Raw genomic sequence first — 12732 nt, 5'->3', positions numbered from 1 at the left:
ATTAAAAAAAAAAAAAGAAAAGTTATGCAAATAATGTTATTGTTTGTCGTCGTATCCTGTGTTAACCGGTAGCCACCTCTCTTTAGATTCCAATCTTTCAAAACTCAAGTTTTTATTGTCGTTTTCCTCATCGCCGAAGTTTCTCCTCTTCTCTACACCTCTTTCTTCCCAATTCTCAATTCTCATCCCTTTCATTCAAATTCATTCCCTAACAATGGGTCTTTGGGATTCCCTTCTCAATTGGCTTCGCAGGTATATATATTTATTATACATCTTCTCATTCAATTACATAATTTGTTAATCTTTACATATTCTATGTTCAATTTCATGTGTTTCTTTTTCTCATGATAGGGCTTCGATCTTTGTACATGCTTAGAATTTCATGTTACTTTTATTGATTCACAAGGCCTTAACAGATAGGATAGTGTTTGATTTTATGTTAAGGGGTTACCTTAAGGGTTAGCTCCATGAATGTTCTTACTTATAAGTTCTAACTCTTTGTTTATTTATTTATTGTTCTTTTGCTATTTGTTTTTCAGCTTGTTTTTTAAACAGGAGATGGAGCTTTCCCTTGTAGGCCTTCAGAATGCAGGGAAGACTTCTCTTGTTAATTCAATTGCTGTGAGTTTCATACATTCTGAATTTCATGCCCTGAAAATTCAAATTCAATTCAGTTCAATACAATACAGTTTAGTGAATTAATGGCTGAAATTTTTATTCCTAATATTTGATTTATTTATTTTTTTTACCAGACTGGGGGCTATAGTGAGGACATGATTCCAACTGTGGGTATCTTTCTTCTTTTGTTCATTTTTCAATTGCATGTTTGAATATTCTAAGCACTTTGTTTGTAGTTGTAATAGGACACTAATGTTTTGGTATGAAAACCAGGTTGGGTTCAACATGAGGAAAGTCACCAAGGGGAATGTAACTATAAAGCTTTGGGACCTTGGTGGCCAGAGGAGGTTCAGAACAATGTGGGAGCGTTACTGTCGCGGCGTCTCAGCTATAGTGTATTGTCTCCCTTAATGTTCTCTCTTACTCTTACAGACTTGTACATTCTTGGCACGTATACTTTGATGGCTTTTTATATTGGTTTCGAATCACAAGTTGTGTGTTGTTAGATGAACTTTTGGGTTTAAGGTACTTGATAATATCGATTTTTGAATTTATATGAATTTGTTTAGGCATTAAAATCAAACTTTCTGCAGCATAGGATTTCATTATGGGGATTACTTCCTATTTGTAAGATAAAATACTGCAAATCATGTGGTTTAAGTATTTTTTGCATATGATACAAAGCACCAGAAAATAAAGGGATATGTAGACAATAGGATTCAAAATGAGTGAATGAAAATTAAAGTGTGCTCTAGTGTTATTTTGTAATAGAAAAATGTGATTAAGGAAATAAGACCTGTGGTGTTGGCAACTAAAAAAGCCAAGAACTTAGCTCAATTTTACAGAGATGAGAATGTTAAGTTGGACGAGCGGACACTGTAAACAAGATAGGATTAAGAATGGTTATATAGTAGAGAAAGTTGAAGTATTAAATATTCTGGAAACAGTTGGAAGAATCTCACCTTAGATAATTTGGTTAGTGAGCAGAATATCTATAGAAGCTCTTATAATGAGAGTAGATCAAATAGAAAGTAACTCTGTAGTTTCAGGGTTTAGGATTAAAAGTTAAAACCTTACAATAGGGCACAATAGCATTCGGGATTTCAAACAATGCCTTCATGGTTTCCTTTCCCTAAGAGTTTTTCATCAAAGGGGGGTTAAATTGAAAGTCTACATAATTAATAATGACCTATGTGAAGGGTTAACTATATCCTAAAAGTTTTATTATCAAGAGAAGTTACCTGGGAATGGTTTTGAACAACAGAAAACTCAGTACTTGCTCTTATCAATATCTACTGTTGCCCGTTAACGAAACAAAGATTCTTGTGCATTGTTCTTTTTGTCATGTGTATTAAAGCTCTCTCAATTGATGGATGTGCAAAAACAGGTATGTTGTAGATGCTGCTGACAGAGACAGTGTTCCTATATCTCGAAGCGAGTTGCATGAACTCTTGACGAAACCTTCTCTAGGTGGAATTCCTTTGCTTGTTCTTGGAAATAAAATTGACAAGTCAGAAGCACTCTCCAAGCAAGCATTGGTAGATCAGCTGTGAGTTCAGAGCACGGTCCTTGTAAATCAACAATTTATAATGTTAGTCCTTGTAAATCTTCTCGTGGTTTCAGTTCAAAAATTTTTCTAGAAAGAGTGAAAGAAATTGGTCTGTGTTATCATCCCACATACGAATCGATTTCTGGCCTATGATTCAAATTACAAATAACTCTCTAAGTTCATGTCTATGTGAGATGATGAGAGGGACTAATTTCACCCCTGAAAGATTTTGGACCAAAACCACAAAAGAAAGTTTACAGGGACCAAAGATAAATTGCTAATCAAGGATCAAAAACATATTTAACCCCTTTTTTTCTTATGTAAATCTTTTTCTCCATGTGTTCTTTCAGAGAACTTGAGTCAATTAAAGACAGAGAGGTATGCTGCTATATGATCTCATGCAAGGATTCTGTAAACATAGATGTGGTCATTGACTGGCTAATCAAACATTCCAAAACTGCAAAATGATCCGTCTTTTCGATCAATATCTCAATTTTTAGTCATAGATGTTCAAGGGGTTGATGAAGCTTCCTTGTTGAATACATTCCCTTTAGCCTTAGTTGTGGTCCTTTTTTTCCACTATGAGTATTAGTTGTGATACTTTTTTGTTCCCCTCACCATGAATTTAGTTGTGGTTCAAGAAAGAGTGCATGTACTTTGTACAGTAATAAAACTGTCAGATCTCTTACCTGCAATGAACTTATCTTTTCATTAAAACTATGTCTGAATTTTAAATATGGAATGGTAAAATTGCTTTAGTTTTCAAATCCTGTAATTAGGAAGGATCTATGAAGTACGGACACTTTGCTGAGTTGTCGTGTTGGTGTGTCAAACACATTTCAAACATGACATTCATCGACATTCGTCCGACACGTATCTCTGCTGTATTTAACTGTATCTTAATAAAAAATAATTTTTTTTGGACATATTTGGACATACTTAAATACCATCACGTTTCAGCGTGTCAATCTTATTCTTAATATATATTTTTGAAATAAATTTAAAAATAGTATATATTATTATTTATTAAAATAAATAAATATTTTATAATGTGTCTCTATGCCTTATAAAATTTTAAAATTTATATATCAACCTATTTTGTGTCTGTGTCGTGTCTCCGTGTATGATAGCAAAGGACTTAAGGATACTACATACTAGTTTGAGGTTAGCAATACAGGCAGGATTTAAAAAAACCATAATAGGCTATGGCCCAGAAGAAAGATCCAAATTTTAGATGCTCATTGATATGCCAACGTGGTTTACTGGTAGTTCAGAAAAACAAACATAATAGGCTAAGGCAAAACTTTGCCCCGTTCTCCATAAAAGGAAACATACTAGGACTGAGAATTGTTTAAACAAAAAAAGGGACTGAGAATTGAGACAATTGACATCTATGACTAAATGTATACTATTTAATTTAGATATGGAAGAAGAAATGGTGTAGAATGCAGGAGTGTATAGGGGTTTTATGTAATTGTGGTGTCTCCGATTTTTGGGTATACAAATTAGACCCTCCGATTTGTGTTTAAAAACTTGAAAAAATTTGGGGTATTCCAATTTATGTATTCCAAATTTTTTTAATTTTTTAAATACAAATTGGAAGGTCCGATTACCTTCACCAAAATTTAAATCTTTTTTTCCACACTAATCGGACTGTCCGATTAATAGGTTTAATTTTTTTTACAAAAAAATCGGATTGTCGATTTCTACATTCCTTTATTCCAGAAAAAACTCTCACATCCATGTTTAACACTTACATTCTCCACAACAACGCACAACACACATGCTTCTCGTATCCAAACAAAATGAGTTATAAATTGAAGTTTTGAAATGAACTTTAATCTCTCAAGTTTTTTAATACCTAAATTCGTGATTCAGATATTGATGCTGCTACTTCTCAAATATTTTCTGTGGCTTCAAAATTTAGGGGTGAGCACGGTAGCGAGTACCCAATTACCCGTCCGAACCCAAATCGAACCAATTAAATTGGTTCTGAAACTAATGGATAATTGGGTCCAACCCAAACTAAATCGATAGTTTTTGTTAGTGATTGGTTCGGATATCGGTTTTGGGAGTGCGGAACCCGAACCAACCCGCGAACCCGATCATATATTAATTAAATAAAAAAATAAAAAAATATATATGGCTTTTTTATTAGACAATGATTATTCATTATTAATATATTTGGATTTTAATGAGTTTAGTTTTTAATGTATTTGGTGTTTAACATGTTTGAATTATTTCTATTGATGTTACATGTTTATTGTATTTGTTGAATTTTTAAGATAAAAAATTTGGTTTTTTTTTTATGAATTTCAAATTTATCGGGTACCCAATTATCCGAACTGAACCAACCCGTTCTTAATCGGTTCGGGTACATGTACAAAAAAACACAAATCCAAACCAAACTGAACCAATTACATTTTGATTGGTTTGGTTCTAATTTTACCATAAATCCAAACTAAACCGACCCGTGCTCACTCCTACTCAAATTAATTATATCATAGAGACCTTTCAATATAAATAGAGCTTACATCCTATTTTTAGTGCATAGATAATATGTTAATATAAATATACAATAACAACCATTGTTTAAATAATAATAATATTCAATGATTATTTGATAGGCAGGCATGACTCAAGACCCAGGATCCTGATTGAAAAACCATACGCTTATTATCTTTGTTTAAGAAAGGAAAAAATAAAACAATCATGTGATGGAATATTTGTAATCACTTAAGCTAAGATAATTACTTTTCAAACCAACTGGAACAACCAAGTTTCAACGAATCAAAATTGCATCACAAGCTAAAGCAAGCTAACTAGCTAGCTACATTTCTCTGTTATATACACATGTCTTTTTCTCCTTTTTCTCTCTCGAATGGCTATAATTTCAGATTATGAGTTATAAAGCATAGTTCTTTACAACTAAGTTTCAACAGACCCCCAAGTTTTTTTCAAAAAGCAAACGTTTTTGACGGTCTAAAATTATTCAAAAGAATAATGAATATGTCACTCTAAAAGAAGTGCAACAAAGAACAACATATGTCAATATCCACGAAAAAGAATAAATGCCTTCAAAGTAAAGCACGTAGTAGAAAAAAAATTTCACAATCTATCTTTTTTTTTAACTAATTTTTTATTCGATAGAGTTTAGGCCTAGATCTATCTTGGAATTTGAAGAAGAAATAATATTTAAACGAAAGTAAACAAAGCGGTAATTGTTTTCACTGTGGGTGAGGAAAAGCTGAATTTGCGTAAAATGGGATGAAGCAACAAAAAATTTGCCTAATAGGGTAGTATTAAAAAATGGTAAAAATAAAAATAGGGTTAATACTTACTGGTCAAATTAGTATGTGAAAGATGCCATGTTCTTTAAATTCGTTCCGAAAGATTTTATCAATCAAACTTACCAATTAATCATATTTGTCTTTTAGTTATTCAATTAACAATTTTTTTCAACGATTGATGATGTGAAATGTTAATTGATAGATAACACACATGACACCTAATATATCTAATTGGACGTTAATCAAATATGTTTTAAAAATCTATTAATTTAGTCACTAAATAATATTGGGAATAGAGTTTATGTAATTGAAAAAAAGAATTAAATTAATAAATTTTTATAAATATATTTAGAATATTCAATTAGGTATGTCAATTAATATTTATAATATCATTTGTTGATAGAAATTATTAATGGAGTGACTGAATGACAAATATAATTTATTTTTAATCTTTAATAGACTAATTTAATTCAAAAATTTTATAAATTTAAAAAATATCGTATTTTTTAAAAATTAATTTTACTATTAATCCATAAGAATAAGAATAACTCTGATTTTTTGAGGGAGTGTTTACATGTGTCTTAGGAGTCTACTTTCTCTATTTAATATAATATTTCACTTCTTTAAATTGTGCTAGCATGACTGGTTTGGAGTGCAGTGGATAGAGTTGAAATTTTTTGTTTATTTTAAGAGTGATGAAGAGAAAGTGTTGAAATAGCATGAATGTTTGGAATCCATATTATGCAAGGAGACATTGTTTTTGCTAATTCGAATTGAAGGGTGATATAAAATCGGTCTATTTCTGACATCATATCCATAATTAGCGCACTCATCATAGTTAGAAGTTCCAACTCCGTATCAAGGTCACGGTCGATATCGTCACTATCATCAATATCATTATTATCGTCAAAAAGAAAATTCTTAGGCTTGTTATCCATGAACTTGTTCAGAAATACTGTAATGAAAGGAACATAGTGAAAAATGCTTGTATCAAATTTTTAAGTAATATATTTTAGAATAGAAAGGATGACAAATATATACAATTGTCCAAAAGCCCAACTTGTTTGGCAAGCTTTAGGGGTCTCCGATCAACCAGTGGATTTGATGAGTTGGTTCTTACATAATAGCAAACAGCGCCCCTTTAGATTCTTTTCTGGTCTCTGGTGGATTTGGTGTTCGAGAAACAACGAGATCTTTCATCCTCACGAGCATTGGACCACAGACAAGGTGATTGGTATGGCTTTGTCCTTAGAAAAGGAGCTCCGAAATATTTTTGAGTTGCAACGACTATCTATCCCCTCAACCATTAGTGGCTCTTGGATTCCCCCCTCAGTGGGTACCTTTAAGATTAATTGTGATGCTAGCTATCCTGGCAGTGGTGCTCGAGTTGGTTTTGCTTGTGTTAGCAGAGATTGGAAGGGAAGGTGGCAACGAGGCTGTCTGGGAACAATTGAGAGTCGTAGCATTTTGCAAGGAGAGTTGTTTGCTATTTGGAGAGGCTTTCTTTTAGCATGGGACTCGGGACAAAGAGACATTATATGTGAGACAGACTGTGTGGAGGCTTTTACTATTGTCAATAATTTACAAGATTGCTCTGGGTTTACTGATCCTTTGGTGTTAAAAATCCGAGATATCATGTCTTGGAAATGGCGTGTTGATCTTCGGTTGATCTTGAGAGATGCAAATACAGTAGCAGACATCATGGCAAAGACTGCAATGAGGACTATTTCTCCCCAAGTGGAGCTTCCATTGCCTTGGAAGGAGTTTGAGAGTAGTATTCAACGGGACTGCCTTTCTTAAGCAGTTTCTTATTTTTTTTCTTTCTTAATTTTTGTTTTTTTTTTTCTTTTAAGTCACCAAAAAAAAGAATGTAAAATTATCAATTCAAAAATATTTCTCTGACTTTGATTTATAAGTGTGTAACCCAATGAATAAGCCAAGTGGTAAGAGGAACTAAATAATGCTTCTAAATTCTAAAATCTCTCTCATCACAGTCAGTGGCGTATGTTTATGAATGAAATTGAAGGAAACTTCAGTGAGAAATTGATGAAACATCCGCTCTTGTCTTAACTCATTTAGTGAACTGTAAGTACAATATACTTTTGAAGTTCTATAAATAGAATTTAATTTTGATACATTATTAATATAAATTAATTTTTATATGTACATCTAACATCAATAAAAATAACTATTTTTACATTGATATTTGATAGTATAAATTATCATCCAAAAAAAACGAATGTAAATTATACCACTGTAAAAAACGTTTTATATTATACCACTGTAAAAAACGTTTTATATTATCAATTTATCAAATTTAAACTCCATAAAAATAATCATTCCTTTAAATTTTCATGCGAAGATAAATTCAATTAGAAAAATGTTAATGTTAGAGTAAAATGTCAGCACGGCAGAAACAAAAGCAAGACTAAGATATGCAGTTTCCTATAACATCAAAATAATTAGATGAAAGGTCTGATTAGGTTCTGTAAGGGGAAGCGCATTGTATAGGAAAGAATAAGAGTGAATTAGGTAAGAATTAAATTAAATCAGAGCAGAGACGAAGACTATAATTTTATTGAAGAGGAATTTTACAGAGAAAAATACTCTAATTTACATTCCTATTATTTCTATTTATTAATAATTCACACTAACTAATAAAACTATCCTAACTAAACTTCGGATTCACTTTTACTCTTGGAAGTTGGAAGTAATGCTTAATCAAAAGAAAATGATTCAGAATTGAAAAATTAGTAGCTCATCTACTATAGATGACCCACCTTAAGAATATGGGTGGCAGAGCAAATTGTATTAACATAATTTAAAATTTGGCAACATTTATCATGATTATATATGTATTTGTTTATGTAACATTATTCTCACTTTTGAGGAAGATAATTTTCTATTTATACAAGGGTTTAGTGTATATTTTATGAAATATAAAAATAGTTTAATTTTGATATACTAACATGTAAAACATTTTATACAGTCGTGCAATTACATCCATTCTTTTAAATGACTATTCGATAGTTATTTTTACTGTCGGTAGTTATTTACGTGTCATTCGAAATTAGATGCACGTGTAAAACTACTTTACACGACCAGTGCATCAAAATTAAATTCATATAAAGATACCAAATATATTATTACCTAAATTCTGAAATTAATTTATATTTTAAGAACTAGGAAAAAGTCAGTTAAATTTCATCAAACATAAAGAGACGAATATAATTTGCTAAAAGAATTATGACACAACAATCCAACAATAATCAGGAAGAAGTGAAGGAGAAACATATTCTAGATATCCAAACAAAGTATTCACAAGTCACCAAAACAAAAAAAAACACAAAGTATTCACATTTCACACCAAATCCTGTGAAAATAAAAATAAAAATAAATAGATGTCTTTTTTTGAATGTAATGTAAATGAATTTGGGGCTATAGTAACATTGAAACCCCAAAACAAGACTCAAGGCAAATGACAAAAGGGAATTGAGGGGTTAAGACAAAAGGGATCATGAACAACTGGTTCTATGAAAGTTCAATGAATAAACAAACAAACAAACTACAATAATATGGCTATGCCAAAAACAGGCCAATGATGAAATAATGAAGGGTTTCTCTCTTCAATTCTATGTTCAAGCTTGTGGGGGACCAGAATCAACAGAGTAGTACTGTTGTGAAAATTCATTTTTTTCTTCTTCTTCCTCTTTCTCTAAACTAGAACGTGAAATTTCCTGAATCCTGCTTTCAACCACCTCCATTGAAGGTCTCTTGTCGGGGTATTGAGCTGTGCATTCGAGCGCGAGCTGCAAGAGCTTCACCATTTCATCCTCAATGTTCTGGTACCTAAGGAGCTCCACGTCGAAAACCTCAGTGTTCCACTCGTCTTGAACCACCGACTGGACCCATCTTGGGAGGTCTACACCATCTTCATTCAGTGAGGAATGAGTGGGAGCCTTCCCCGTTAGGAGTTCCAAGAGCATTATACCAAAGCTGTAGACGTCTGCCTTTTGTGATACTTTGCGAGAGTCAGTGACCTCTGGGGCGCGATAGCCGGAAATACGGTTGGGTGTGGCGGTCGGGAGAGCAAGATGAGCAAGGCCAAAGTCGGAGACACGAGCTTCAAATGATTTGGTGAGAAGGATATTTGAGGATTTGATGTTTCCATGCGAGGATGTTGGTCCGTGTGAATGTAGGTATGCGACCCCACGAGCAGCGCCAAGGGCAATGGCAGACCTTGTTTCCCAATTCAGGGGAGTCCTGCCGGCGCCATTATTCGCTGTAACATGAAAACCGAAAAGCAAACTATGTCAAATAAGCTGTACCAATACTAAATTCATTCATTTGCATCCAAGTTTTGAAAATTTGCATGTTCATTCAACTTAAAAGTTGCAAAAAGGATCATAAATGTTGATCATTATTCATTGTAACAAGCATGACATCATATCTAAGACCAATGCACATTTGAGGTGAAAGTATTACCATTTAGAAATTAGAACACCACAGGGAGCTTACCAAAGAAATTCCATTGAACTATTTGACATAAAGGGCAGTCCGGTGCACAAGCACCTTGTGTTAGGGAGGAGCCGCACCCAAAGGGTGTAATTTGGGTGCAATTTAGACAGCCTAACTTGATAATTACAAATCAATGGCTGCTTCCATGGCTTGAGCCCGTGACATATAACCAAGCAAAGAAATCACAATTACGAAAATTCAGGATCAGCTAAGATGCACAAAACTTCTGATTTCTCAGAAAATACTTTAGATAATAACTCTTGAAGCAAGATTTCATCTGCCATGTGCAATGGCCACCAAAACCCGTTATGATAACAATCTTGTCACTAACTACAAGCCTTCCTATTCAGAAAAACAAATTAGAAACACAAAGGGACAAATAAAAAGCAACAACTAGTTACACAATGATCTACCCTAAAGTAGACACAACAACAACAGCCGCAATCATTCACTTAACTTGTAAACTAAAGAATCAGCATCATGACACACACAAAGAATAAAATATATACATATAGAATTGAAAGTTGAAACAGTCCAAAAATGACAACAAAGCAAACAAGAAAAAGAAAGAAAAAAAGCACATTCTTTTTTTTTTTAGTTTTACCATGTAATAATGCAGACAAGCTTCCCATTGGCATGTAATCATACACAACAAGCTTCTCATCTTTGCTGAAGTAGTGACCCCTGAGTGGAACCAAATTCTCATGAACCATCTTCCCAACTTGCTCTATCTTCTCCCTGAACTCCCTCTCCGGCAGGGTAACATCCTTCAGGCGCTTCACGGCGACGCTGATCCCCAAATCCATCGTGGCCTTATAGGTGGTTCCGAATGTCCCTTTTCCAAGAACCTCAGCAGAAGCCCTCAGCAACTCTTCAAGATCAAACGGCCTATTCACATCACCAAAGAATACTAAACTTTTTGCACCACCACCATTGCTCTTGCTTTCAACCTTTGAAGCCGCAACGGCCGAGGAACCACTAGCACCACCACCATCTCGTGCCACGTCAGCAACCTCCACACTTTTTGGAGGTGCAGCCGCAGAAACATCCCTGGAATCAGTTTTTCTGGATTTTCTGCATAACAAGAACAAAAGCAGTAGAATCAAAATCGCTCCAATTACAGACCCAATAACAATACCCGCAATTGCACCGCCAGAGAGCTTATTCTTCTTCTTATGGCTCCCTCCTCCACCATTGTTACTACCAGGGCAAGCTTCAAGGGGCTTCCCACAGAGCTCATTCCCGGAAAAAGCGCTTTCATTCAACCCCGAAAACCGCTCCGGAACCGAACCGTTCAACTGATTATTCGACACGTTGAACTGATGCAGAGGCGGAACACTAAGGTCAGGGATGCTCCCAGTGAAGTGATTATTCTCTAAATAGAGAGTATCCAAACGAGTAAGAGAATTGAACTTGGGAGAGATCTCGCCGCTGAAATTGTTCTTCCCCAAATTCAACCTAACCAAATTCTCCATAGAGAACAAGAAATCAGGGATTTGGCCATTGAAGAAGTTCCCCTGAAGATAGAGGTTTCTGAGAGAGGTGAGTTTGGCGAAATCGGAGGGAATGGGACCGGTGAGTGCATTGAATCGGAGAGAGAGGGTCTGAAGCTCAGTGAGGTTACCCAAACCCAATGGAAGGTTCCCTGAGAGACCCATGCCTGGGAGCCTCAACGTTGTTACTCTGTTTCTCTTTTCGTTTTCGCAGAACACACCCGTCCATGAGCATGGATTCTGTTCCGTTTGGTTCCAGAGGAGGGAGCGACCACCAACAGTGGCCCGTAGGGTTAGGAGGGTTGCTCTGTCGGAGGCTAGATCGCCGCCGGAAACAATGGCGGAGGATAACAGGACGAGGAGTGTGGATAGAAACAGAGTGTTGTTCATGGTTTTTTGGTTGGGGAATTGTTGCTGGGTGAATGTTTGTGGGGGTTTGGGTGGGCTATAGTGTCGGCGCCATGGCGGATGTGGCGTTTGGAAGGTGAGAAAAGGGGAAGAAAACGGAGAGAAAGTGAGAGAGAAAAAAGAAAGTGGTGAGAGAGAAAAAACTTTATATAAAGAGAAAGAGAGAGAGTGGCAAGTGGTGGGCGTCACGTATATTATAACATAGACCTCCACCTAGCAGATTTGGCTCCTTTATTCCCTTATTTCCTTCCCGCTTTGTGTTTAACTGTTTTACCCTGTACATATTTACTTTGATTTTTTTCCTTTTTGTTTTTTGAAGTTAGTAGATATTTTGCCTTATAATTAAAATTTTGTGTTTCAATTTTAAGTTTAATTTTAATTTATTTAGTGTACAGGATTTGACAGGTAAGAATTTTATACCATTATTTAATTAGATTTAAGTCAGAGAGTTTTTGAAACCATTAAGACAATCTAGATAAAAAAAATTTGTGTAAAATCAATTTAGATTGGTCTAATAATTAGATTATTAATCTATTTAAATAAATATTAACATTTAAATTTTGTCTTGTACATACATTAATTCATTAGTCAACGATAAATTTTTAAATAAAACTCAAATCTGTAATAGAATAATCTCTAATCTGCTAAAAAAATAAAAAATTTTGCAAAAATTAGAATTATATAACATACTTTAAGCATGTGTTAAATAATTTATTTATTTTTGGAGAGTGAATTTAAAAAAATTTTGAATAAATTCATTCGTGATATACTATTTATATATAATTCAAATCATGTCATTTATAAATTGACATATTTTTAAAAGAGACGTTTCTGTCGTACTTTTAGACTCAATTTA

At 34.0% G+C, this 12732-nt stretch overlaps 2 protein-coding genes across 2 annotated transcripts; one reads left to right on the top strand and one right to left on the bottom strand.

Annotated features, from left to right (window-relative positions):
* Positions 186–2887, top strand: LOC107609586 (ADP-ribosylation factor-like protein 8c; the record flags this gene model as incomplete). The annotated part of the gene is given in 6 exon segments (XM_016311586.2): positions 186–252; positions 540–621; positions 753–785; positions 892–1013; positions 2006–2167; positions 2518–2887. Coding segments are annotated over 6 exon segments (555 nt in total). The 3' UTR covers positions 2636–2887.
* Positions 8832–12043, bottom strand: LOC107609238 (probable inactive receptor kinase At1g48480). The gene is made up of 2 exons (XM_016311126.2): positions 10580–12043; positions 8832–9739 (listed from the first exon to the last, which is right to left on the bottom strand). The coding sequence occupies exons 1-2, from the start codon at positions 11856–11858 to the stop codon at positions 9096–9098; spliced, it is 1923 nt and encodes a 640-aa protein (XP_016166612.1). The 5' UTR covers positions 11859–12043; the 3' UTR covers positions 8832–9095.

This window comes from Arachis ipaensis, chromosome B07, assembly GCF_000816755.2.
Source record: "Arachis ipaensis cultivar K30076 chromosome B07, Araip1.1, whole genome shotgun sequence".
Taxonomy (NCBI): Eukaryota; Viridiplantae; Streptophyta; class Magnoliopsida; order Fabales; family Fabaceae; genus Arachis; species Arachis ipaensis.
The sequence above is the reverse complement of the archived record's forward strand: the minus strand, read 5'-3'. Positions and strand labels throughout refer to the sequence as shown.

What these genes read in the sequence shown, in the direction of transcription:
- LOC107609238 (XM_016311126.2), bottom strand. Translation starts at nt 11,858, where the DNA reads ATGAACAACACTCTGTTTCTATCCACACTCCTCGTCCTGTTATCCTCC. An exon ending in CTTGTCTGCATTATTACATG is followed by an intron (nt 9,740 to 10,579) that starts GTAAAACTAAAA and finishes TTCATGTTACAG; the next exon opens with CGAATAATGGCGCCGGCAGG.